At 41.1% G+C, this 25,367-nt stretch overlaps 1 protein-coding gene across 2 annotated transcripts; it reads right to left on the reverse strand.

Annotated features, from left to right (window-relative positions):
- Positions 1-110: 110 nt before the first annotated feature.
- On the reverse strand, positions 111-24,267 carry rxrgb (retinoid X receptor, gamma b). Of its 2 annotated transcripts, none has more exons than XM_005479079.4 (10): positions 18,113-18,256; positions 9,304-9,539; positions 6,553-6,697; positions 6,004-6,183; positions 5,374-5,534; positions 4,534-4,663; positions 3,890-4,022; positions 3,528-3,619; positions 2,296-2,401; positions 111-625 (listed from the first exon to the last, which is right to left on the reverse strand). In XM_005479079.4, exons 1-10 carry the CDS (start codon positions 18,177-18,179, stop codon positions 478-480), a joined length of 1,398 nt encoding a protein of 465 aa, XP_005479136.1. In that variant the 5' UTR covers positions 18,180-18,256; the 3' UTR covers positions 111-477. The 2 variants fall into 2 exon arrangements, with proteins under 2 accessions (XP_005479136.1, XP_025758901.1); XM_025903116.1 differs by lacking the exon at positions 18,113-18,256 and adding an exon at positions 23,984-24,267 and having other exon boundaries at positions 212-625.
- Positions 24,268-25,367: the final 1,100 nt, after the last annotated feature.

Here is a 25,367-nt window from a genome sequence, read left to right on the forward strand (position 1 = left end):
TCTGGTGGACGAGGGTTGAAAATAGCAGGTTCACCTTATATTTGATACCAAACACAGCTAATAAAAGAGGATGTGATAAGGCATTAACACAATGCACAAAACATTTCATGTAGATTTTTAAATAACTTTATTCTGTAAGAATTCTCAGACATGTTTAAGAAATGCAGGGATGGTTTTTGTTTTATACAATTCCGCTTTGAATAAAATATTATTTTTTTTTTCAAATTGCATTGGGTGGCTTTTGAAACAAACACCTGAAATTAACTATTTACAAAATCCCATACCAACTCTATTGGAATTTATCGTGTTATGACTCCACCATCCCCACAACCACATTTTTTTAAACATTTTAATTGCAATTTTCTTTTTAAATGGGTACAAAATAAGCTGTTTTACATTTCAATCAAGTCTTTTTAATTCCATCTTCATATTGCTCATGATGCGGGAGTATGTACAAGGGAAAGGGGAAGACGTGTGTCATGTGATCTGATGCGGAGCCTCCAGCATCTCCATCAAAAAGGTGTCAATAGGCGTGTCCCCAATTAGCTTGAAGAAGAACAGATGCTCCAAACATTTGAGGCCGATGGAGCGCAGGGCAGGCAGGCGCAGCAGCAGTTTGGCAAACCTGAGAATAATAAAAAGTCGTGCCAAATGGTGAGGCGTGAACAACTGAGCTTTAAACTCACTTCCACAAATGTTCAAAGTTGTTAAAAAAAAAAAAAGCTTCTTTTTTTTTTTAAAGGCATTTTATACACACTCACTAGCCACTTTCTTTGATACACCTGTTCACCTGCTTTGTAATGCAAATATCTAATCAGCCAATCACATGGCAGCAACTCTGCATCTAGGCATGTAGACATGATCAAGATGACCTGCTGAAGTTCAAAATGAGCAACATAATGAGGACGAAAGGTGACAATCATCTCTATGGTTTGCAGAGAATAGTCCAAAAAAGAAAATATATGCATGGGAGCATCTCTGAATGCACAGCATATTAAACTTTAAAGCAGGTGGCCTACGGCAGCAACAAGACCACACCGGGTCACCCGCTAAATGACAGGGCGTCACCTAAATTGAACCACAGAGGAATGGAAAAACAATGTCTCATTTAATAACTCACAATTTCTACTGTGACATTAGAATAATAGGGTCAGAATTTAGTGCAAACACCATGAAAGCATGGATGCATTCTGCCCTGTATACAATTCAGGCTGGTTGGTGGTAGTGTGTGTGCGGGAGATATTTTCTTGGCACATTTTGGGCCCCAACTGAGCATCGCTTTAAACACCACTGCTTATCTGAACATTGGTGCTGACTATATCGATCCCTTATTGATCACAGTGTTCCCATTTTCTGATGGCCTTTTCCAGCAGGATAAAACACCATAGTCTCAATGCAGTAGAGCACCTTTGGGGTGTGGTGGAACCTGAGAATCCCATCATGGACATGCAGCGATCATATCAATATGGCCCAAAATCTGAGGAATATCTCAAGCACCTTAAACATGTGCTATGAAGACTTAAAGCATATCTGAAGGCAAAAGAAAGTCTAACCCAGTACTAGCAAGATGTTCCTAATAAAGAATATATTGAGTGTATATAAAGATTTTTTTAATAAATATTGTAAAAACATCTCACTTTTCATAAGATAATATACACAGTAAGCCATTTGAAAGAAAGTCAAGCTAGTGTTACATTTACCTTTCAAAAAACAATTCTTAGTTCACGGAGATTTATGATTTAGATTAATGAAAACAAACAAGAAAAAGTATTACTGTGGTACACTTCATGTTACAGTGGCGACCTTTTTCACTGCCGGGCTGTGGCATGTTAGTTTCACTTAACATTCAGTATTTTCACTTCAATTATGTGCACTTTATGTCATAATTTCACCATTAAACGTTTTTTCAGTGAGGTGAAATATTCATGGGGTAATAATAATAATAACTGTGATCTCAATAGTGACCAGAATATTCTTCATTATTATTTTCTCTCTGCATCTCAGCTGTGATGTGTTGACTTTTCAGGAAGTTTGCAGTGTGTGCTTTTATCGCTAATACCTGTTGCTCTCAATCAGCTCCCAAATAAAAAATACAATCAATGGCAACAATGAGCAGTTACAAATAGCGTTATCAGCCTACATCCTTTTAAATGTAATGTTGTGGTTAGGCAAAAGTGTTTTACTTGCATAAGAGCTGTGTACTAATATAATGCAAGCTGTCATCCTTATTATTCTTTACAGCCAATGCAGCAATGTGTTTAAAAATGATCGATGTTGTAATGGAACAGTTCCTACCTGCCAGGCTGGTCCGGGTACTTCTGTTTTGTATACGACTCCAATGAAGCATAGACCTTTTCTCTCAGCCCCTCAACCTCTGATGGGTTAGACAAACCTTTAGCATCTGGAAGAAAGACCCAAAACAAAACACACAAGTCACTCTGCTAGTTTGTGATTGAATGGAGTCAATTTTCTGCAGTCTGTTTGTGATGATATGTCTGTTAACTGTGAGCAAAAATCATAAATCTGTTGTTCCAAATCTGTTGCTGTCTAACAATACAGAAATTCAGTGTTTTCCATTTGAAGCTATAAGTCTGAATTTCACCGTTCTCAACTTTCCATCCGTGAAAATACTGTTGTATATATTTGATTCACTAAATAAGCCATATACAGAGAACTGTCCAGGCTCTAACCATAAATGTGTTGCTGTAGTGTTTTTCAGTTTAAAATTATCTTGGGTCCCGATTGTGGTATGAATGACTCTACCTTGCTAAGGAACAAAATCCTGTTTTTCTGACTTCACTACTGGAACACACTCAACTTGGGAGTGATGTCACTCCCAGCTCCTGCTTCCAAGGGAAACTGAACGCATCATTACATTTACAGTCCAGCCAGAACCTCATAAATTTTAAACAGAGATTCACAAATTCCTCCACAAATAGTGACCTAATTGCTGCAGGATGGTTATTTGACTGATTTATATGACACAGGTGCTCAGCAACATTGTTTTTATATAGGAACGTAAGCAGAATGCAGCCAGTTTAGAGTCCCCTATTGCAAAGGGACATAGATGAGCACGCTAAAAGTCTGCAGTGTGCATTTATAAATTAGAAAGCAATTACTGGCAAACCTTTGCCAATCTGCCTGAAAGTGATTGCACTCAGACCACGATTGGAACAAACAGGCCGTCTTCTACCAAGACACCTGTGCAATTGAAAATGGTTGCTGCAACTACTTGCAATCACCAGGCGAACACTGATTTTTCTTGATATAAAGTAGATTACTATCCTATTTTTAGTCTAGTCTGAGTGAGCCATTAAGAATACATGGGTGCACAGTAAAGTCTCTCCAACTAGCCATAATATCGGGATGACCAACATTACACTTAACAATTTGTTCAAATGAAATTCATGACTCCAGTGTAGTGATTCTGCAGTCACTAAAATAAGCAGTGAAATAACACAACTGAGAAATGTCTGTGAAAATGTTGTTTTGGGTGGTTTGTAACGGCCTCAAGAGGCCAGACTGACCTGGATTGAAGAGGACAATCGCTCGCAAGCAGCCGAGCTCCGTCTTATCCATCTGCATATCTTTCATTTTAGACACTAACTCTGTGAGTACTCTGCAGGAAATCAAGACAGAAACAATGATGAGTCACAAAAATAGGACTGAATTAAATCAGTATAATAATTAGAATAATTTCTCAGTAAATAATTTGCATTTCTACGCAAATATGTACTTAGCTTAAATGACAAGACACTGAATGAATGCAGTTAAGACATTAGTAACATTTACAGCCACTTAGCAGGGGGAGGCTTTTGCCTCCAACCACAAAATACACAGAATTATTACATTATTTGATCTTTTTGCCTCATCTTTCAATGATTCCTACCTGTCAAAGATGGAGCCAACTCCAGCACTGTGGGCGCTGCTTCTGTGGACGTGAAGACCTGTTGCCAGCAGGATACCGTCTTTTACCGTGACCGAGCGATGTGAGAATGAGGCAATTAGTAGCTCATTCCACCCTGGACACAAAAAGGAACAAGAAAAACGTGACATCTCGATCCACTCGTCTCCTTTATGTAACCTTAAAGCCCGTCTTTAGTTTGTGTAAATTAAATACACAAAACAAGTTCTGTGATTTCCCTGCTTGCTTAAAATTAATTATCCATTTTGTGACTTTTTCACTTTATCGTCCTGGCATGTGTTAAATCTCCTCCCAGCAGAGGTCAGCACTGGCAGCAAACTGCACTGCTGGGACTTTGCAAATGGTCCAGTTATTTTGGTTTCACTGCTCCATTAAACTAGATGTTAAAAAAAAAAAAAAAATTGTGTTGAGCAAGTGTAAGACTTAAATAGACTGCCTGACATCGGCTCGGCAACTACTCTGAATGAAAATACTACACAAAACGTGAGGGGGAAAGGGAGGATGAAAGGACTGTTTACCCTTACAGGAAACTGCTCTGTATGAGTGTGTGGTCTGATATTTGTGTGAGCATAAGCTCGCCGCATGCACTGGTTTGTGTTTGCGTCTACCTGCTCGTAGTAAGATGACCTGGTCATCGAGGGGGAGCTCGGAGAAGTGCGGGATCCTTTTCGCCCACTCCACCAAAGTGAAAAGCTGTTTGTCTGCTGCTTGGCAGATATTGGTGACAGGGTCATTGGTCTGGAGAAGAACATGGAGGACAAATGCCAGACCGATTTAATGTGATGTAAGCACTGTTAGTGACATCTAAACTTTTTCTAGCAACCGCTGGTAACCAGGTGCAGCAGTGGCTATTTTTAAACCAACCATTTCCTCTCATTGCTTGTAGTAGTTTTAATACAATCCTAAATTCTACATACCGAAGGGAAATATCTTAAAGCACAATTCAATCCAAGTTCCACACAGCTTTTAAATTGTGTCTGTGTTACCCAAACTCTAGGTTTTACAATTCATTTAAGTGCTTGAGCTCATACCCAGTAAATTGCCAAATCAGTGTTTACTTAATTTGTTTACTAACTTCTCAGATTTAAGAGTTAGTTTTGGACCAGAGCAACTCGGCAGCTCGGCTACATTATCTCGACAGATTAACCCAGGAGATTATGACAACTGCACAAAGTAGCTTGTCAGAATTTTGGAGCAATACTAAAGCCTAGATTTATTCCCACAAACTCCTCAGCTTGTGTTATTTATATTCAACTGACCCAATTCCATCCAGTCCCAGCTTCACACTCAAAACTATTTAGCCAAGCTTGTGTGTTTATGTTTATAATAAGATCAGTATATCTTAATAGCACAGCACATCTTGGCATCTAGTTTCTCCCCAGAAAAACTGCCTCAGATTCATAATACAAACAGTGAAAGAGACATGGAGCAGTGCCTGTATTACTTACCGAGTTCCCGGGGCTGCCGTCGCTGTACGTCTCCGTTTTGGGTTCTACAGCCAACTCAGCATCCAGGATCTTGTCCACAGGCATGTCCTCATTGAAACTGCTGGTGGATTCTACCTCATTCTCACCCCGCTCTTTCCCACGCTGCCTCTCTTCCTGCACCGCTGCACACAGATACACAAAAAAACCCCACATATTTAAAGTGCAACGCACAGCTTTTAAACACCCTGAATTGGTGATTAGAAAATACGTAATATTAGCAGTCTTAACTCCTGACAGATAACACAAACCCCCCCCAACCGGTCGTGACAGATAGCCGCCCCTCCCTGATCCTGGTTCTGCCATGAGGTTTTTTTCCTTCCCACTGTTGCCAAGTACTTGCTCATAGGGGAACGTCTGAACGTTGGGATTTTCTCTATTCTTGTAGCGTCTTCATCTTAAAATATTAAGCGCCTTGAAGCGACTCTTGTCAGAATTTGGCGCTATATAGAACATTCAATAAACAAAACTGAATTTACCTGAAAATTATAGTTATACTACAAGACAAAACCACATGTGATTTTTTCTTAAACTGCAAAATGTCAAATATTGTACAAATTTCTAACCAACCTTTTTCTAACCCTCCATACACACCTTCTCTTTTCATGCCCATGGCCAGGCACTTCTGGTAGCGGCAATATTGGCAGCGGTTTCGCTGGCGCTTGTCAATCGGGCACTCCTTGTTATCGCGACAAGTGTAGCTGAGATCTTTGCGCACAGTCCTCTTGAAGAAACCTTTACATCCCTCACAGCTGTACACACCATAGTGCTTTCCTGAGGAGAATAAAGCCACCGGATCAATATGTATTAGGACCACTATTCAGCTTGCTTCACAGTGCATAAAGTGTGATGTTCTCACTGGCTTACATTAGACTAATATTTGGGCACATCTTTAGAATTAGGATTGGAAATGTGTTAACCATTTTCTGTATAACAGACAACCTACTCGTAACAACATACCGATAAAATGTATTTGCAGAAATATACGGTACAAATCCTGACAAAATACTTAACAAACGACTTCAAACAAGTCCTTCTTTGTCTGCTATCTGTTCTCATCTGGGCGGGGGGAGTTGTGGTGGTGAGTGGGAGTGTAAATATGCTTGCCCATCCCTCTCCTCCGTCCTTACACACTAACATTACCTGAGGAGCGGTCCCCACAAATGGCACAGATGTGCTTTGACATCCCTCCCGGGCTCGTACACTGGTAGTTGATGTTTCCCAGATTCTGTAGGCCCGGCGGAGGCTTGATGTCCTCTGAGCTGCTAACACTGTTCATAGAGTTCATCTGCAGATGACAGGAAGAGAGAAGAGAGAACAAAGAATTAAAGCTGAGGTGGCCAAAGCTGAACGGAACAGAGCAGAGGAGGAAGCAGAGGGGAAGTAAGAGTGAAAAGTTTGTGGTAGTCTCATGACACTCTCTCCCTTCCCCTATTTTCTCATTTTGTCTTCCGCTCGCTCATATATTTTTTTTTTGTTTCCCCACCCACACACTTTATTGTGAAAGTATCTTGCTATGATCACATGCTCAGCCTGTAGGAGGGGCTGAGGCTTGTCATACAGGTTTTTTAATGTTTGCTGACGGGGAGAGTCGCAGGAAGGGGGAGTCACGTGGAGCAGGTGCAGTTCTCAAACTCAGCAGCAGAGGGAACTCATGGTGAATTTCATGCTTTGTGATGACAGTTAGTTGGCATTTCTGTTAGACCTCTAATGAAGGCCAAATGTATTTTATCTGCCATTTTTTTTAATATCATAAGCAGTGCTTACAGCTGCTTTTAATCCCAAGTAGATGCACAATAATGCACACTTTAATTGACATGATTTATATCTCTTACTGCAACGTAGGGTTTCGCTCCTGATCCCAAGGAACCCCATGAGATATACGAGTAACTCCCAAATATGGTACATCAAGACTACAAACCACAAAGTATGCCTAATTTAGAAATAAATGTTTCCAAAAAACAGAGCAACAAGTTAAGCTTCCTCTGATTTCCTCATATCTGCTTCTTTCACTTATCATCCAGCCTGTCGATCCTCTCTCAGAGATGAGACACATGGAAAGCATATTTGCGTGATCTCCAGATTCCAACCAGAAAAAAAAAAAAACAAGCCTGGCCTACATATACCTTGTACTATATGATGCAGCATGATATACAGTATAGGACATCCTTCTGACAGATCCTATCACTTATTTACAAAGTGCACTCTCAATATTCTCCAATGGCAGTGTGAACTTAGGACTCTATGTCCATGAATTTACAGCAGAGACCATCACAAAAGAGTGTTTCTTTTTGCCGTCATTCAGTTTAATGTCAGCATGCTGGTTGCCTGCAGGGAGACGGTCACACCCTAAATAAGCTTTCAGCAACAGCGTGCTCGCTTATTGGCGAGTCTGTAGTGAGCAGCTATTCAGCGTAGCGTAGGTTTTCATAATTAATTTTGCATGACCTAAAAAATAAGTGTTATTAAACAGTTGTTTAGACAACATGCAGCTTTACACCGACAACAGGACGCTGTAGAAAAGGGCTACGAGCACTGCATATGGATTATTGATGCTTCATACATTCTTTATTCAACACATGGTATGAAGAAAACACTGCATGAGACATGCAAGGTTTACTGAGTGATGCATGTGTTTGTTTTTTAAATTTAGATGTAAAAATTTCTATAAAACGAAAACGATTTTTTGAGTAAATTTTTGCTGATTGATGAATTCATTAAATCACTGATTATTTAACTGATCACAAAATCAGTTATCAGCTACCCCAAAGCAAATGTGATGATGTAAAACTCAAAGTCAGTCAAATAAAATAAATCAAATTTACACATAATTTCTCCTTGTAATTAAAATAATGATTTCGCCAGACTTGAAGCTGTAATCATGAATTTGCCTAAGTTGCCCCATGTTGCTAACACTGTCATGGTCGTGATCTTCACTTCACCCGTGAAAAACATACATTACATGATAAAAGACCTGCCAGCAGCTTTGCTTTTGGCAAGCAGCGAAAAAGCCAAAATCCCCATCATAAAATCTATATCATCGCCTGCTATTCCCAACAGCACTGTCCTGAATCTAGCCTTGAAAGCACCACACGCATCCAAACATCTTTGTTTCTATTTGTATGGCTGACTGTCAAATCACTGAGCTTAAAAAGTGCAACAGAGCTCCTGTGACGTAAAGAGCCTTGGTATTATTAGTATATACCTAAATGAGCAGAAAAAAGTAAAACAAGTAAATAGAAATATCCGCAAAGGAAGAAGGAGAAACCAGGAAAAATTAGGCTGCCTTTTCTCCGTCTTTCAGGAATCCATTAAGGGGCTAATAGTCAGACTGTGTCTTATATGTCCTCTTCCATGAGTGTAGTAATTCAGAACTCATGGATGACCTTTAGGGAGAAAAGTTTAAAGGTCAGCAGAAGGGTAGAAGAGTGAGAGGAAAGCCAAGGTATGCCTGCCAAACACATTGGATATGGCTAACCTTCAAAGTCCTGTCTGCTGGAGGAGATCCCAAGCAATAAAGGCACATGATCACCGAAAAACATGTTATTTAATACAAGTGCATCTTGCCAAAAGTAACAGTTCTAGCAAGTAATATTTGCATTCTTGACTACCTTAAAACACACAAACTCTGCTTCACAACACATTCTCTGTTATTTCCAAATGGGGTTCTGAGTGGTGCATATTTTTTTTACTTTTTATGCCTTAAGAGTTAGCTTTGACACGGAATGGTGAAAGAAGAACAAACATTTCAAATATAAATGCAAAAAAAATAATAATCATCATCCTGTCATGATAATTTCATGGATGCATAAAAGCAACTTTATACTCAAGCCATTTAGGGAAATAACAATTCATTGTTATCTTCTGACGACCAAACACCCCCACATGTCTCACCTGTGGACTGCTGAGTGGTCCAAAGTTCATGTTGGGAGTAGACTGCAGCGATACAGAGGGCGAGCCCAGGGAAGATGTAATAACTGGATAGGGAGAGGCCAGGCCGTTCATTGGTGAGCCCAAGGTGGACATGGGGGACGGTAAGGGCCTGGAGGTGCTGATGACTGACGGGTGACCCACCATGCTGCCCATCGAAGGGGGGTGGGCGTGGGCTGTACTCATCGGCCCTGTGGAGTCTGGAAAGGAAGAAAGTGCATGTTGAAAAGAACATGCAAATGCTTGTTTGGATGGTACACCTACACAAACAAATGCATCCATGCTACCACACATGCTTGTCATTGGCAATATCTAAAGCCACTTGAACAGCAGACTATTCAAAGGCGATTCTAATATTTAGGTATATACACAGCGGCAGAATAACAGAAACATTATATAACCCAGTACTGGATCTATTAATCTGGGAACTTTGTGTATTACGAAAATCAAAATATGCACCCAAGGCCAGTTTTTAGCTGCATCCAAAATAAACTGCTTGAATCTAAAATGCATGACTTTCAGGGTATTGGGTGACAGTGTAACAAGCTTGAAACCAATACCGACTTGTCTGACTTCATGAAGCTGAACTGGATACCACAGATTTGCTGAATCACACATACAATAGTTATAAAACTAATAAACAGAGTTAATAAATTAAAATAAAATTAAACCACAACAAACCCCAGTTAGCTATCATGTCTCCACCAACTTGGAGAAAAAAATAAATAAATTTGGCTCCGCTATAGTTTGGCATTTGGTACTGAGCCGATGTGTACAGTGTTTTTTTTCTGAAACAACATTTATAGAACGAAGAGTGACCTGAACAGTAAAGTTGTGGAGGATAAAACCAAAGTGATGATCAGGATAATGCTCTACAGTCAGATGACGGAAATCAGTGGATTGTTCAAAAAGGACGTCTCTACATTACCATTAGTCATTTGATACGTTTATATAAAAATTAGCTTCAAGGTTCGAAACAGTTTAAAGGTTCCACATGAATGGATACACTAAATAATCACACTTTAAAACGTACAGTCTAGCAACTGACAAAATGATGATGTTATCTAATTAGAATCCAGGTTTGGGTTATATATTGTTGGCCAGTGGTGCCATGTGTCCTTTTGCAGTGTAAATTTAGCGACACAGAGTGAAGCCCATCTGATTTTGGTCACAGGATGCTGACTTTGCTCGGCAGCCATTGATGTAAACTGACAGGCTGGCATTTACATAGATGACCTACTTAGAAAAGCTGTCAGTCAGCTGGGTAACAGGGCATGGTGTGTAATTTCATGCATGTGTTGTAGCTGCGAGTAACACAAATTCAGCAAATACCATTATATACATATGGTACGTACAAGCAAGGGACCAAGACACGTCTTTACACATTCATTATATTTACAAATGCCACAGGCTATCATAATACAGACAGATGCAATAAGCAGTACCCCTCTGGGCTAATGGCGATGACTCAACGACGTGAACAAAACTGGGTTTTCTTGAGTAAAATGCTGCTGATGAAGAGTGACAGACCACCATATGCACATAAACATTTGGATAAGTCTGCAGAAGTTTTTGGTTTTTTGTCAGTGTATATCCCCTGCCTCCGTTTACACACAAACACACACACACAAACTCAGTGTGATACTGGGCCCTGCGCCACTGTTCTTAGTTAAATGTCACATTCTTGTGTCCTGTGTGCGTCTATAAAGCTGGGTTGTGGCATGATGGCACAGACACGCAATGAACAGCACCTGTGTTTTGGGTTTCTTATAATCTTCAAAGGTCTTTTTTTTCCTACGAGAGAGAGCCCCGAGGGAGGGTCCAATGTCTTTTTGTCACAACTACTAATAACCTAAATCTCCAGTGTCAAAAAATACACTTATTTAACTTTAAAAGTTAAAAGTTTAAAAGATGATTATGGATTGTGCACTTTCCAACAGATAATAATGGATCCATTATCGCTTGAAAGTTCATTTAGTAGAGATTCACGGTTATAAGCAAATCTGAAAAGTTGCTAAAAATACTGTAAATAACAAGAAAATGATCAATTAAAATCATGAGTCAAAAACAGCGTGACTACAGCATGACCCTTGAGATGCTGGAGATTAGCCAGGCAGCAAGAGCTGCAGCTAGTCGATTTGTTTGCCTGGTTTATTGTGAAGTCTCATTTAACACACAGTTACCAATAAATTGCAGGTTCTAGCTCCTCAAAAGTGAAGAATTTGATGGTTCCCCCTATCTTAGGTGACAGTAACTGATTATGTCAAAGGATTGCTGGACTGTTGAGCAGACAAAACAAGACATCTAGAAAAATCTTGCACGATTTAAAAGAAGGGAAATTTTCACCATTTTTAAGAATGATTTACCACAGAAAAGATTTTGGCAACTAATCAACGGTACAAAAATAAAGTATCAGCTATGACCTAGACCTCGCTGTGACTAGTCTGTGTGATAATCTTAAATCTAAAGAGTCATCTCAGCTCCTCCTGTATGTCATAATTACACAAAATCTCAATTGTATGTACTTGTCAGCACTCTTTCAAAAGCATGTTCTTTTTCCAGGCTTTTAAATGTATTGAGTACATTTTAGATTTTACCAAAAATATCAGCCTAAAACAAGAGTTTTCCTGCTCCCACTGAATGAAAACATCCTATACATATGGTTTGGTCTGCAATTATGATTTATAATCTCTGCTTTTGAAGTTTACATCATCTTATTTATTTTGAATTTCATTGCTGTCATCGCTTTTTCTGCCGGCCTCTTTACTAACATTGTCACTGTGACTTGAAATGGAACTCACATCTTATCTGATCTGATAAAAATGTGTCAAAAATGCTAAAGCTGCTAATCTGTTTGTTTATCTGATTCTGGGGGAAAAGTTGTGTCACAATTTGCTTTTGACCTTTTAGACCTGAGAAAGTTTGTGACTTCAGTTTTAAGGCTTTACTCAGAACAATTTGTCGAACATTTTGAAACAGTTTTGAAATGTTGCTGTGATATTTAACCTTTAGCGCCCATTTATACCACATTAAAGGAAATGGTGACTGAGTAATGAAAGACCATTGCACTCAAATATGAAGAAATTGTGAAAAAGGGAATAATGTCATATTGTCGGGCTGGACGCAGCACTTTCTGCACAAAGACGCACAGTAAGACACAGCTGGCCATTCACTCCCTCTCTGTACGCAAAGGAACAGATGTTGTGCAACTTCCTGTTTAGCAGTGAAACTATATCCTCCACCCCCTTCTTTACTCGCCCACTTTCTCCAGCCCTCCACGAGTGATCCCTGGCAGGCAGAAATGGATTGGGGCCTTCCCCTCTCTCCCACAGAGCTGAATGGATTAAAGAAATATACTTCACAGTCCAGGCTGTTACAAAATGCACTACATAGATTGAAATTCTATGTGGCAGTGTTCCCAACTTTCCCGAGTGCTTTTTCATCCAATCAACACTCTTATGTAATAGACGTCCACTGTACAACATGTTCTGTGTCTGATTTTGTGCAATGGCCCCTCTTTTATGTGCATGACAAATTCCCTTTGGGGTTCATAAAGATCCATTCTATTCTAGTACAGGGTGGGAGATATGGCAACAGGGTAGTCCAGCAGCCAATAGTTTGGCAACATGCTCTGAAGACCAACAAGACTAGATGTAAAAGATAACATGAGGAGGAAAATATGGAGAGAAATGAAAAATAAAGCAGGTAGATCGGTGGATAGAGAAGTTGTAACTAGAAAAACCTGAATAGAATTTCTACGCTGCAGTTCTATTTGTGACCTGAAAGTTCAAATTTCCTGCCTTTCTGGAGACAGGGTCCGTTTAAACTCTGAAAAACAACATACATGTTTGACACAACACTAACAACAAATCTTCGCCCAGATCTGAGCGTGTTCGTGGCTGCATTACAGAGGGGAAAAAGAAAAGCACATGGACAGTCAGCTGGTGGGATGCCTAAAAGGGAATTGCTCGAGAGGTGAGCATGCTTTGGGAAGGGCGTGTGCGCGTTTTGTGTCTGTGTGTATGAAGGCCAACATGCTCAGTGGAGGAAGCACAAATGGGCCCTGAGCGGCTCAAAGAAGCCTATCCTTGAATGACCCGCCTCAACCGGCAGTCCAATCTAAGTCACTTCCACAACAAAGACCCTTAAATGCCCAGACTATATCCTACCATAGTCCTGCCATTCATTTCATGGCACAGAAATGTACGTTAGCAGTCTGCAGCATTCACAAATATGTCGTTTAACTTTTCCCTCTCAGTCTTGCTTAAACCTATACAACGCTTCAGCAACTCAAGCATCTATCTGAGAGCAAACAAACAGAGCAGTGAAGGGCACCTTTGAACACTAGTGTCGCAAATCAAAGGTCACTTGTTACCAAACTCCTGAGCCAAGTTCAAAAGAGTTTTCTGTCTGCAGCAGCGCAGGTCTCTACTGATCATTCCCAGAAATTACTGCACTGACGGGGATGCAGGACTCACACAGTAACCTGCTAAAATACAGCTTGATCTGACTTTGTGATGAAAGGCTCCTAAAAATTGACCCAGTATAAATCACAGCTTCTTTTAGCAAGAAATGTAACCCATACAGTTTTACAGCACATCAGCCTATTTTCATTTTAGCTCCCTTTTGATATGCTTATTGTGTTTGAAAGATCTTTGAATGTCGAGTGATTGCACAGTTATCAACAATAACAAACCAATCACGCTACTGTTATATTAAACTTACCTGTACAACCCATGTCCACACACATCAAGATTGACTGTTTTTCCTGTGGTCTTTGGGAAATTGGGATTAGTACTTTTCTCCTCCAAGGCATTTTTATAGACTAACCACTTAACCAGACCAGTGAATACTAACAATAATTCTTAATATGACCTTTACCGAGCTTAACAAGATCACATTATTCTGTTCCCTTGCATGCAAAAAATCCAAACATCATCATCAAATTGCCTCTGCTGTGTCAGATGATCATATTTACTTTGAAAGCCAAAGGAAGGAATACCCAAAGCCACAAATACATCACATTGATCTGATGATCAACAGGTTTAAAGAAACATCACAAACCACAAACCCTCTAAATCCCTTGCAGTTAATTACTGGGTTGTAACTGGATGGAGCGCTGCACTGAGTGGTAATTCAATAAGACCAAACTAATAATATCTCCCGTCTGGAAAGCAGACCAGCACTGGGAGTGCACAGTGAGGGGATGACGGGGTGGGAGCAGCAGACCCACTCCTAAATGACAACATAAACCTCAATATTTATCACATGAACCCCAACAAAAAGGAATCCTCAGCACGTGCATGGATTTGTTCAATACCCGTCTATTCTATATGTGTTTTTATGCAAAATGAGTTCAAGTCTGTAGATGACAGTGCCGTGACCAAATGACATAGAACAGAATGCATCGTAAAGTAATCAGACGGACAGCCTGAGGAGCTCATTAGATTCAGTGAACATGTAATTAAGAAATCTCCGCGCTGGCTGCAAACCATCACACTCACTCCTTGCATGTGCACATACTCGCTCACACTAAAAGAGGGGGGGGAAACCCCCCACAAATTGTCTGCACACACCAGCATAAAAATCACCACCCTTTTAACATTCATTTCTTGACTAAATGAGGTTGATGTCTGATCAATTGTGTCAGTAAATCCTCTTATCCCCGGGTAAGTATGTGCAGCTCAGCAGGCCAGCTGTCAAGAAGGTGGGAGGCCCGGGGAGGAGGGGACTGAGAGCCGAATAGACCCAGGGAGGAAGGAAGGTAGCAACGGATGGCTGGCTGGATGGCTGGATGGCTGGCTGGGGGAGGGCACTGCTCTCCTTCTCTTCCCAGCCCGCATGATTCCACTAACACTACCACCACACACTCCTAATCACCCCGCCTGTGCGAGGACATTAGATCATGAGTTGAGAAAAGCCCCTGTTTATTTTCTGCACAGCTGTGATTTTAGGAGATACAAATGGTTGCTGGTGATAGAAAATGAAGATACAGTCCACTGTTACATAAGCAACACTCTGTCCAAAGCTGCTTCAAGGACACCTGTTCCATTTTCGTACTGCTTTGTCAGCCAAAATTAATAACGCTCATTTTACCAGCAGAACAGATGTTACAGTTGTGTATCATTCCTGTCTTGTTGGAAACATAAAGAAAAGCGTTGGGGAAAAAAAAGTTGTGTCCATAAAGGCTTACGGCTGTGACAACATAAGGGCTTCAGATAGCAAACTTCTCTGACCCCAAATTCTGCCCTGTGAAACCCTCCAGTGAAATCAAATATACTTCTGAACAGAAGAGGAATGAACTCTTCCCCCCATTTCTTTCAGTTTCCCTATAACAAGCATTCATACAAGCAAAGCAAATTGTTTGGAAAGTACATATATTGTTTTCCCACAGGCGGACCACGTTTGTAGTTCTCTTAAATCAAACACAGACCTGCTACTGGGACCTTTTTTTTTTTTTCTTTTTTTTTTAAACACAGGCCCACAGAGAATCGATGAGGAGCCCAGAACTGAGACAGGGACAAGATAAAGACTGTTTTGCAAGTGATAAAAGTTTGGAACTTAAACAACACGAGCTAACACAGAACAGGCTGACCAAGCAGTCCTGGAAAACAAACAAACAGCTGGGCCGAAAGTCCCAATGCAAATCGAGCATCCGCCCTTTTGGCTTTGCCTGCTGAGGTAACTCAAATTAGTTCCTAGAAGTAGTCGTTCACTGTTACAGGGGGCAATGGAGATATAGCCATGTGCTGTTGACATGCACACACGGACACACAGAATACACACAAACCCATTCATGTCATGCTGTGACTGTGGGAGTGCGACCAGGCCGACCTGACCTCTTGAACTGAAGACAGATCCTAGAAAGAGGACGACACTTACACCAGCTTTCTGGATCCTAGAAAGACAGTCGGACTTACACCAGCTTAGCAGCTAGAGTTAACACAGACAGTCTGGTCTTGGGGTACCGTATCACATGAAAAACAATGTGTTCCTTGTGGCCATATACAGAAACATAAACAGACCAATCGGGAAATGAGAAGAAAAATGCTAAATGACAAGAAGCGAGGTAGTGATAGGATTAAGCTTCTAAGCCATAGCCATGTTAACGGCTTTGCTTTAAGTTAACAGCTAAAGTCAGGCAAGCTGCTGGTTATTCGGGCATGATGCTAAGAGGTAGCACATTTAGCACAACAAAATAAAGTTTAAAAAAAAAAAAAAAAACAAGGATTCCCTCCCTCAGAATAACTACACTCTACCCCTTTAACTACAAGCAGCATTTCACGATTTTCCTTTAATCTTCTAAAGATTATTCTTAGCTATGATTTACTCCACGTTGCCAAAGCAACTAAAATGTGAAAATCAAATAACAGAAATATCTTTAAAGTTAGCATGGAATCAAATTTATTTAAACCCAGTGCTTGGTTGCTTTAAAAGTTCCTATAAACTAATCGCTTTTTCAGACAAGGAAAATCAATATGAAACCATATGGTGGCTCCAGTTTAATGCCATATCAATCAATTTGTACTGGACTGTTGAAAAACATGCAAAACTGCCAGCATTTATTAAGCTATAGTCCTGTTGTTTGTTTAAGTTTTATTGAATTGCTCCTGATATTAAATAGGCAACACTGTATTTCATCAACATAGCTGAAGCTCAGCATAATATGGATTTAATCACAGCTTTGTCAAATGTCCTGCGGTGCTTTTAATGAATGACCAGAACAGAAAGAGCCAACCTCCCATCATAAGCATAACCATGAACATAAAACACTTGGACTGCCAGGTTGGAAAGTCTGTATTAGACTATATTACTGTCCTCACACCATACCTCCACCCAGGCCAAGAAAATCCACTGAACAACTTTAGTATTTTCAGGAGAATGTGTTTCTCAAGGACACTCAAAAACACAAGGGTGCTCTAAAATGCACAATTTGCAGATAGAAATATTCTCTAGACAGAGAAGCCACTTAATAGGCCAACTACAGCATGTGTTTAACTGAGCTCACACCAATGCTTTCCACACCTCTTCAGGAAGGACAGAAAGGAAAAAAAAAAGGAAACAAACACATCACAGAGGCTGTTGATGGAAAGGTGACGGGCAGTTAGACACAAATGGAGAAAGAAAGCGGGATGAAGAGGGCTAATAGGAAGGGACAAGTGTTGAGAGATAAAGAGACAGTGAAGGACAAGGCAAAGAGAGCTGGAAGCATCCTTTTAGACTGAGTGACAACCCCGCTGAACTCATCTGAGAATTCAAGTGAGTCACTAGTTCTAGATCCCGATCTCCAACTGGAAAACCTTGTACCTGCCACAACTTGTTAAAATGACCCAGTGATGATAAAAGCGGGAACTGATCTGTTAGCAGCGAATATCCTGGAAGTAGATTTAAAGATGCAGTTGCTTGATTAAATAAATAATTAAATGTTAAGTTATTTTTTACCGAGGAATAGATACAACATGGGTGAGAGAAGAATATATATAATAGGAAAAAAAGAAAAAAAAAAAACTGGTTTAACGATCTGCAGATGCAATTGCCATGAGAGTTGTTGGTTTGTCCCCGGAAGAAAGAAATTCAAAATAACTTCATCAAAGAGTGCACAGGGATTAGAGGCATTACTCAAATGCATCTGTGCACCACTAGCTTTCGTGCTCAAGCTTCACTTCTGTTGAAACCCGCAGACGAGACACGTTGCATCAGAATGATTCCATTTCCAATAACACACACACACACACACACACACACACACTAAAGACAATACCCAGCTACTCACAGTGACCATAACCTATTTCCCTTCCAGGGCTGCCCCCACTTCCAGGTGATGCCACTGGATGCCACATGTCTTCGGGCGCAAATGGTAGCGCTGGAAGAACACGAGTCGCTCAGGACCAGGTGTCACACTCAAAGTGCTGGCTTGGTGGATGCTCAATCGAGCACTTTTCAGAGAAGAACGTGACGGAAGGGTCGGCGTGTAGAGGGAGGGATGGGGGGCCTCCGTGAAGAGCAAAAGAGGCGGAGTCCAACAGCGCCGGTTATAGGATTACCCAGATTATCCTTCCCCAGAGATCAATCCCACAGGAACTGTTTGCTGCCCGACTGCAGCACAAATCAGCTCCTCTACCGCCCACTCAACTCGTGTTTCTCCTCTCTCTTTATCTCCCCCTCTATCTATACAGAAACACCTGTTGTAGTGGTACAACCAGGAGGTCTGGCCGGAGGGGGGCGCGGTTGGGGGAGGTCATGGTGGAAGGGGTCGTTTAAAAGTACAGTACAACCAGACGTTTCCAATTACTTCCTCTAAAAAGGGTTCAGGACTAAAGAGCAAGGGAAGACAGCATGAAGACACTAATACAGTGCAAAGGTCATTATATGTCAGTGACATTTCTTCACTATGTTCCTCTTGTTTTTTTTTTTAAAGCATCCATCACAAATTCTCTTTCTGTTTTGCAGGTTTTATAAATGACGTGTGTTGAGTGGGTGACAAGAAGTGGTCAGAGGTTGAAGTTCTATTTTGTCTCACCAAAAATAACTTAACACCATATCACACTGTGAAATAACTGTGCCAGCATTCACGCTTAAAGGTATTGTTAGCAGCATGTTTAGTCGAGTCGCCTCTGTGAATATGTTTGTGTGTTTAACAAGTGTGATAGCATTCCAGGAAGTCAGGAATTGTCTTTTTAGGTGCTCTAGGATAGCCAGGAAAACACAGGGCAAAGTGAAAATCCAGATGCACACACAGGCCAAAAATATAACTTAAAGGCAGCGAGGAACAATACATGAGAAATCCTGAGGGAAGCTAAATAAACCATGCAGAGATAGATTTGATCTGCAAAAGCAACCCTTGGTGGAGGACTGCATCTACTATAGCAGGCTTTTAAAACAGGTAACCATTTTTTAGACTTAAAAATATGCATGCAAAAAGTAGATGCTCTACTTGTTTAGTAATGACAGAGGCAAGGCAACATGTTATTATCGCCACAAAATAGACCAACCCGTAAATGTTAAAGTGTTCCTTCTAATTTATCCTTCCAGTGTATCGAATGTTCTTCTTCAGATATTCAAACTGAGATATAGCACCAGAAACTTCCATTTCTTGCGTCCATCTATTTTCCTTACACGACTCAACAGAGCTTTCTTGCGCAGACTACCCAGCAAGTGATTGGGTCGACTATACAGTGTTTAAAGGAGAACCACTAGTAACCATATACTCTCAGTGACACTCGTTTGGCTTTGTCCTCCTCCCGTGACTCAGCGGCCTGACACATAAGAGGAGAACATGACGGAAGAGGAGAAATGCTAGCGTCTCTTTAAGAAATCCCAGAGGGAGAAATTAAAATAATGCAATCCTTCTGAAAAGCACGCTGTGTTATATTAGTGTGTCATGGCCCACATAAAATACGTGAAATTAACCCCGAGAGCCATAATTAGCAATCACAGATGTATTATGGTTTGTTAAGGCGCGGGAAGAAGATAATTGGCAGCCCTAAATTTAGGCTACATTTTTAAATCTAAACTTCTAATAATGTAATCAGCGTGCCGTCATCTCAGGAGAAAGGTTTTCCTTATGGCCTGCTCTCCCTGCCGGCAGCGATTTCTGACAACACTGAGGACATAATCATGTGGCATATTCAGCTGGGTAGACATTTATAGGAAAATACAGTGGAAAAGCAGAAAAGAGCAGGGAAATTATGCTACAGTAGTGTGTGCTTCTGCTACATGTTGATGCTCTGTAGAAGTGAGACAGGAGCAGCACACTAAAATGGCACTCTCAAAGCATTAAAAATAACCAAGCGGGGTTTCCAGCATGTTCTTCATGGAGAGGTTTGATGAGATCTAATGTGCTTAGCTGTTACCTGTTGCTGCCATTTGTGCACCCACAGGACAAAAAAGCACCATGAGGAATATTTTGGCTGGTCAGTCAAACTAGCACCTATTGAGTTATGAACTTCCGCTCATTAATCACACTCCTGTAATAGTATAAATGAGTTCCACAGTGCTTAAACTTTCTAAGCATGTGCTTGTTTTGGAACTGACTCCACATACATTAATCTCTCAACATGGGAACACATCAGCTAGTCTGCTGACTTGGCCTGCAAAGCCAACGGCCAATTTTCACAGCTTCCTGTGTGGCGAGGATATCCAAACAGCGGATACTGGAAATCCGGGTCAAACCTTCCTGTTCATTTCACAGGTGATTGTATGCACACAACTGAAGAAAATGTTTAAAAGTTATTGAAATGCAAACAAAGTTGCCTGAACGTGATTGGTGAAAAGAACTTGGGGCTACAAATGTAAACCTAAGAAACTTCCAGCACCTTTGCCTACAGAGTCAGAGTTTACAACTCTCTGCCTAAAAATGGGCCTAGAACTCAAGGTTATGGCTTCTAACTGCCTGTTTTGTGCAAACACCAGTAAATACTTAACTGCAATTATAAATGACAAAGAAAGACAAAACAAAGAAATAATTCACATCATGTAAGTAATAAACTAGGGAACGTTTGGCCTATTTCCAGTGGAAGATTTTAACACACATTTAGCATTTTTAAATTAAATTTAAAAAACTGCACAAATCCACAAATGGATTACTACATTTTCACTATTGAATCCTCAAATATTTTCCTGCGTGACTATTTTCTAATTCTTATTTGATTCCATATCTTTATTACTATTATTCACTGCACTCCAGCCTTTTTAGCAGAGCGGTAAGAGTGAACCACTCTGCATTTCTCAAACAAATAGTAGCACTGCTGGCAAACAGTTTTCTATCAATTAAGTAATCAAGTAATGTTCCCTCTAGGAATAATATTGCAGATGCATTAACAGCTTTAGTTCTGTGTGCGCAGGTGCAGCTTAAAGCTTGCACACACTGAGAAATGCTGTTGCAGGAAATGACAATTTATTGAATATCAGATGGAAAAAGGAGCCAGATGTTAAGATGCCTTCCAAGCAGTGAACAAATTAAAAACTCAAATTAGATAGGTTGTTGAAATCAGAAATAGCTCAATACATCTCATAACTAAACATTGCTTTAGCACGTGAGCCTTTGAAGGTTCTCTGCTTGATTAAAGCTGGAATTAAATCAAGGCTTTGACCTTCTTCACTAATGACTAATTACTGGCAATTAGCCCAGAGAATGGCCTCTTTTCGCCCCCTCTTTTCCCTCATCCTGCTCTCACAATTGGCACCCACTCAAACACACAATCAAGGCAAGCTGACTATTTTACGCGGAAACACAAATACGCACACGATCACTTAAAAAGTGCCTCAAAATAAACCTTTTGTAGGTATTGTGTGCTAATGAATGCGTGAACACAGAGGTACTGCATGTCTCAAGCTATGGGATCCTTGAGCAAATACCTGCAAAGAGCCACACCTTCTCTACCTGTGTGGTGTATTTAATTCTGCAGCAGTGGGAGGGGAGGAGGTTTTATTACTGCGGGGACTTGACAGTCAAAAGGTAAAACTTGCATTCTTTAAGTCACGTGCCATCACGGTCACAGTCTGTTGTACAGGAGTTACTCATACAAGCTACTGCGCAGCTGTGAAGAATAGGCATGGGTGTGTGAATGTGTGTGGGTGTCCTCCTGCTTCTGTCTGTGCGTGCACTGGGAGGTCAACCGTTGATCCCTAGGAAGTGATGAGTTTTCAAACCACCCCCTCACCCCCATCCATCCCCCACCCGGGTTTCAATCCAGTTCTTCTTTCTGTCATGACCTCCCTGTTGTGTGAGCCAAATAAGTTCTCACCGTCAAATGTACCAAAATAAGCGCTCATCAGCTTGTCTAGAATCACTTCCACTGACGGAAAATAAAAAATGCTGAAGTGCTGAGAGAGAAAAAAAATGCTGATTCTACTCCAAGCTCCGAGCAGGCCTGCATCAAACCTGCTGAAACATAACAAGTCTGGGAAAAGCCGAAGAGGAGGAAGAGGTGGATCATGAAGCAATCTGCACATAATCACCAGACTGGTTTTTTTTTTGACTCCACACTTCTTTGCCTCAGCTTCACGCTCCTAACAGATTACAAAGGGTGACCATTTTCAAGTCAGAATACGAGTACTGTTTATGGCCCTGTTTTCATACGTGCTTTGGTGCATCCTAAATCATAGCTGTGAGCCAACACAGACAAAACAAGATTTGGAATGACTTTCAGTGGTTGTGGCTTTCATTTAGCTCTGTGGCTTTACTACCAACATTCAAAAGCGAATGCACTAGAGGAGGATTCAGCTAATCCTGGTTTATGAGAACTACTTTAAGATTTATTCATAATTCATTTTTTCATACCAAAAATTATGACTATTTTGCGTTTAAGACAGACTTTTAGCCTTTGCGGGTAGTGAGTAATGCTGCAGCAGCATTACTGTGGAGAGCAGACTCTGTTTAAACCAAGACCAATGCAATTTTTGGAAAAAAAAAAACAGTGTTTAAATCGCATACTGGAACTTTAATGCAGAAACACGATTGGCTAATATCTATTAATATCTAAATCTTAGGATGCCACTATTGCCCAATCATAACAGATCTTTAAAGAGAAAGAAGAAAGAGTGTAGCCCTGAGGGACTGCTCCATTACTTCTGTACACTGTGGGTTTCTCTCAACACACTCTCCTATCCAGATGTCATGTCATTCCCCTGGGAGCCACATTCATTATGGAAACAATACTCAGCCCCTCCAAATGGTGCAAAGATATCTGTGATAGCATAAACAGGCGGTACAGTTTTGCCTTCAAAGACATAGCCTGCAATTAGATTTTATTTTCCCCACACAAGACAGGTAAAACCACTTTTTTAGGTTTTACAATCACTGTGCTAAGAATACATGACAGGATAAGTGTGTGTGACTTCATGAGACTATATGCTATACGCGCAAGCCTATTAGACCACGTTTGGTTTCAACTAAACACTTAAATGGCACAGGATACTTCTGTAAGTAGTGTGTCCCACGTGTTGCTCCAAGACGTCCCATTTCCTTGTCTCAGATGATTTTAAGCGGCCACAAGAAGGATAACAGAACAAATCCAGTCCACTGGTTCAAGGGCAAAGTCACCGAGTCAGACCAGACTTCAGCTTTACTGAGCAAAATCACATCACGCTGTCATTCAGTTGAATATGGCCACGGCGGTGACCAGGGCGCGTCTAGCACGCTGCACTCCTTTCTACCACAAAGAGGGAGCCTATAAGTTTGTTTATCAGTGGAAATCCGCCATTCCTCTGCGCAGTTGAAGGCTTTTCCCCTCTCTGGATCTGACGACCTACCCAGACCAATAAATTGTGTTTCTGTCTCAAACTGTTTAGCAAGAGACGCGCGACAAGCACCATAAATTACATAAGCGCAATTAAAGTGCCAACCTCTGACCTTGCCCGACCGGCACAGCCATGATCACCTGACTTTTGCAGTGACCGCATCTTTCGTTTCAATTCGCGCTGTTCTAAAGCGATTATTTAAGAGCAAGCGTAACAACAGGATCCACACACAGCAGTTGGTGGTTAAAGTCCGAGAACACTTTCGCGCACCGCTTGCAGACTGGAGAGAGAAGACGCCATAAAACAAACGCGCTCGCCGCTGAAGTCACAACAAAATGCAGCGGCTTCGCGGGGAGCACCGCAGCAAGATCGGACCCGGGCTAAATAACTCAAGAGTACTCACTGAGGTGTAGATATGGATCATTGCTGTCCATACTGCGCGAGTTGTTGCGTCGATTTCCTACAGTCGGTGCTGCTCCGCATCCCAGCACATTCCTCTCCCAGCCCGACTGAACTCTCTCTGCAAGGCGGCTCTACACAGGGGCCCAGCGAGGGAGGGGGCGGCAAAAACAGGGCTTCTCCCAATGACAACAGTGGTCGATATCAAGCTCCAACACGATCATGACGAAACATCTCTCCTGCAGCGACACTGTGTTGCAATATTTTCACAGTAAAATTTTACTTTGGCGACAGAAAGAAAGAAATAAGGTGTTTTACAGCCTACACGTTGTCTTCTTCCTATTTATAGGCAGCGTAATCAGATCAATCTTTAATAGGCCAATGAAAATAAATCTGGTCCGTCTAGGAAGGGAATGCAAGCTGGATTTTATTGATGACAGGCGATATGTTTGCGCATGACAACCAGTTTAAATACAATAAAATAACGTTATCCTTATATTTTAAAATAATTACTCCACTGACTTTAGAGTTTGTAGGTATGTACTTACCTGACACAGATTCTTTACCTTCTTCTCATATAGTCTGCAATTTAAAAAAATTAGCTACATTATTTGCAGCCTACACACAACTCCAAAAACAAACACCTGCTTCCCAGCTCTCAAATTATCCGGCTTAATCTGTATTTGGTAGGCTATTAACTCCAATTAAATATCTCATTTGGCTTTGCTTAAAGCCTATTAAATCTGTGACTACAGCCTATGACAATTCCAAATGCAAAACACTCTTTTTAATCTCCTGCCGTCTTCCTGTGAAGGGATCTCTCCAGTGTTTACCTAATTGTTAGTGTGAGTCCTGGCCTGGGTACCCCCCCGGAGCCCCCCCACACACACCCCTGTTCACAGTGCGGGGTCATGTAGGGGTGAAGCTCCCGGTACCTCAGAAGGTTATTTAGGAGTCAAGCCGCACTGAGGCATTCACAGTCTTGAACTGCAGAGCGGGCAGACGCTCCGTCAACGCCCGGCCGCTGACCACTCAGCGGGCCTTTGGGCTGCCCCGCTAATAGGACAGGCACCCCGGCACTCCCGTCCTTGTAACAGCGACCCATAAAAGAGCACAGGAGGATGCTAACCAAGATGAATGGGATTTTTTTCTCAGCTCATTCTACACTAATCAGAGCTTTTCATTTGTTATGGCCTTGCGCCAGCCCCTCAGCGCAGCCTTCCATTAGGGCCAGATAACATATAAATTCATTAAAGTCAAACAGAGGCATTAAAATGGTCATTTGTCAGCTCTCTCTTTGTGTCTTCCTAATGGTGGCACATGGTTCAAGGCATTGAAATGATTTTGGTAGGGCTTTTTTTGCACTCTGGCTCAAGAAGGGGGGACGT

The sequence above is a fragment of the Oreochromis niloticus genome, linkage group LG23 (assembly GCF_001858045.2).
Source record: "Oreochromis niloticus isolate F11D_XX linkage group LG23, O_niloticus_UMD_NMBU, whole genome shotgun sequence".
Taxonomy (NCBI): Eukaryota; Metazoa; Chordata; class Actinopteri; order Cichliformes; family Cichlidae; genus Oreochromis; species Oreochromis niloticus.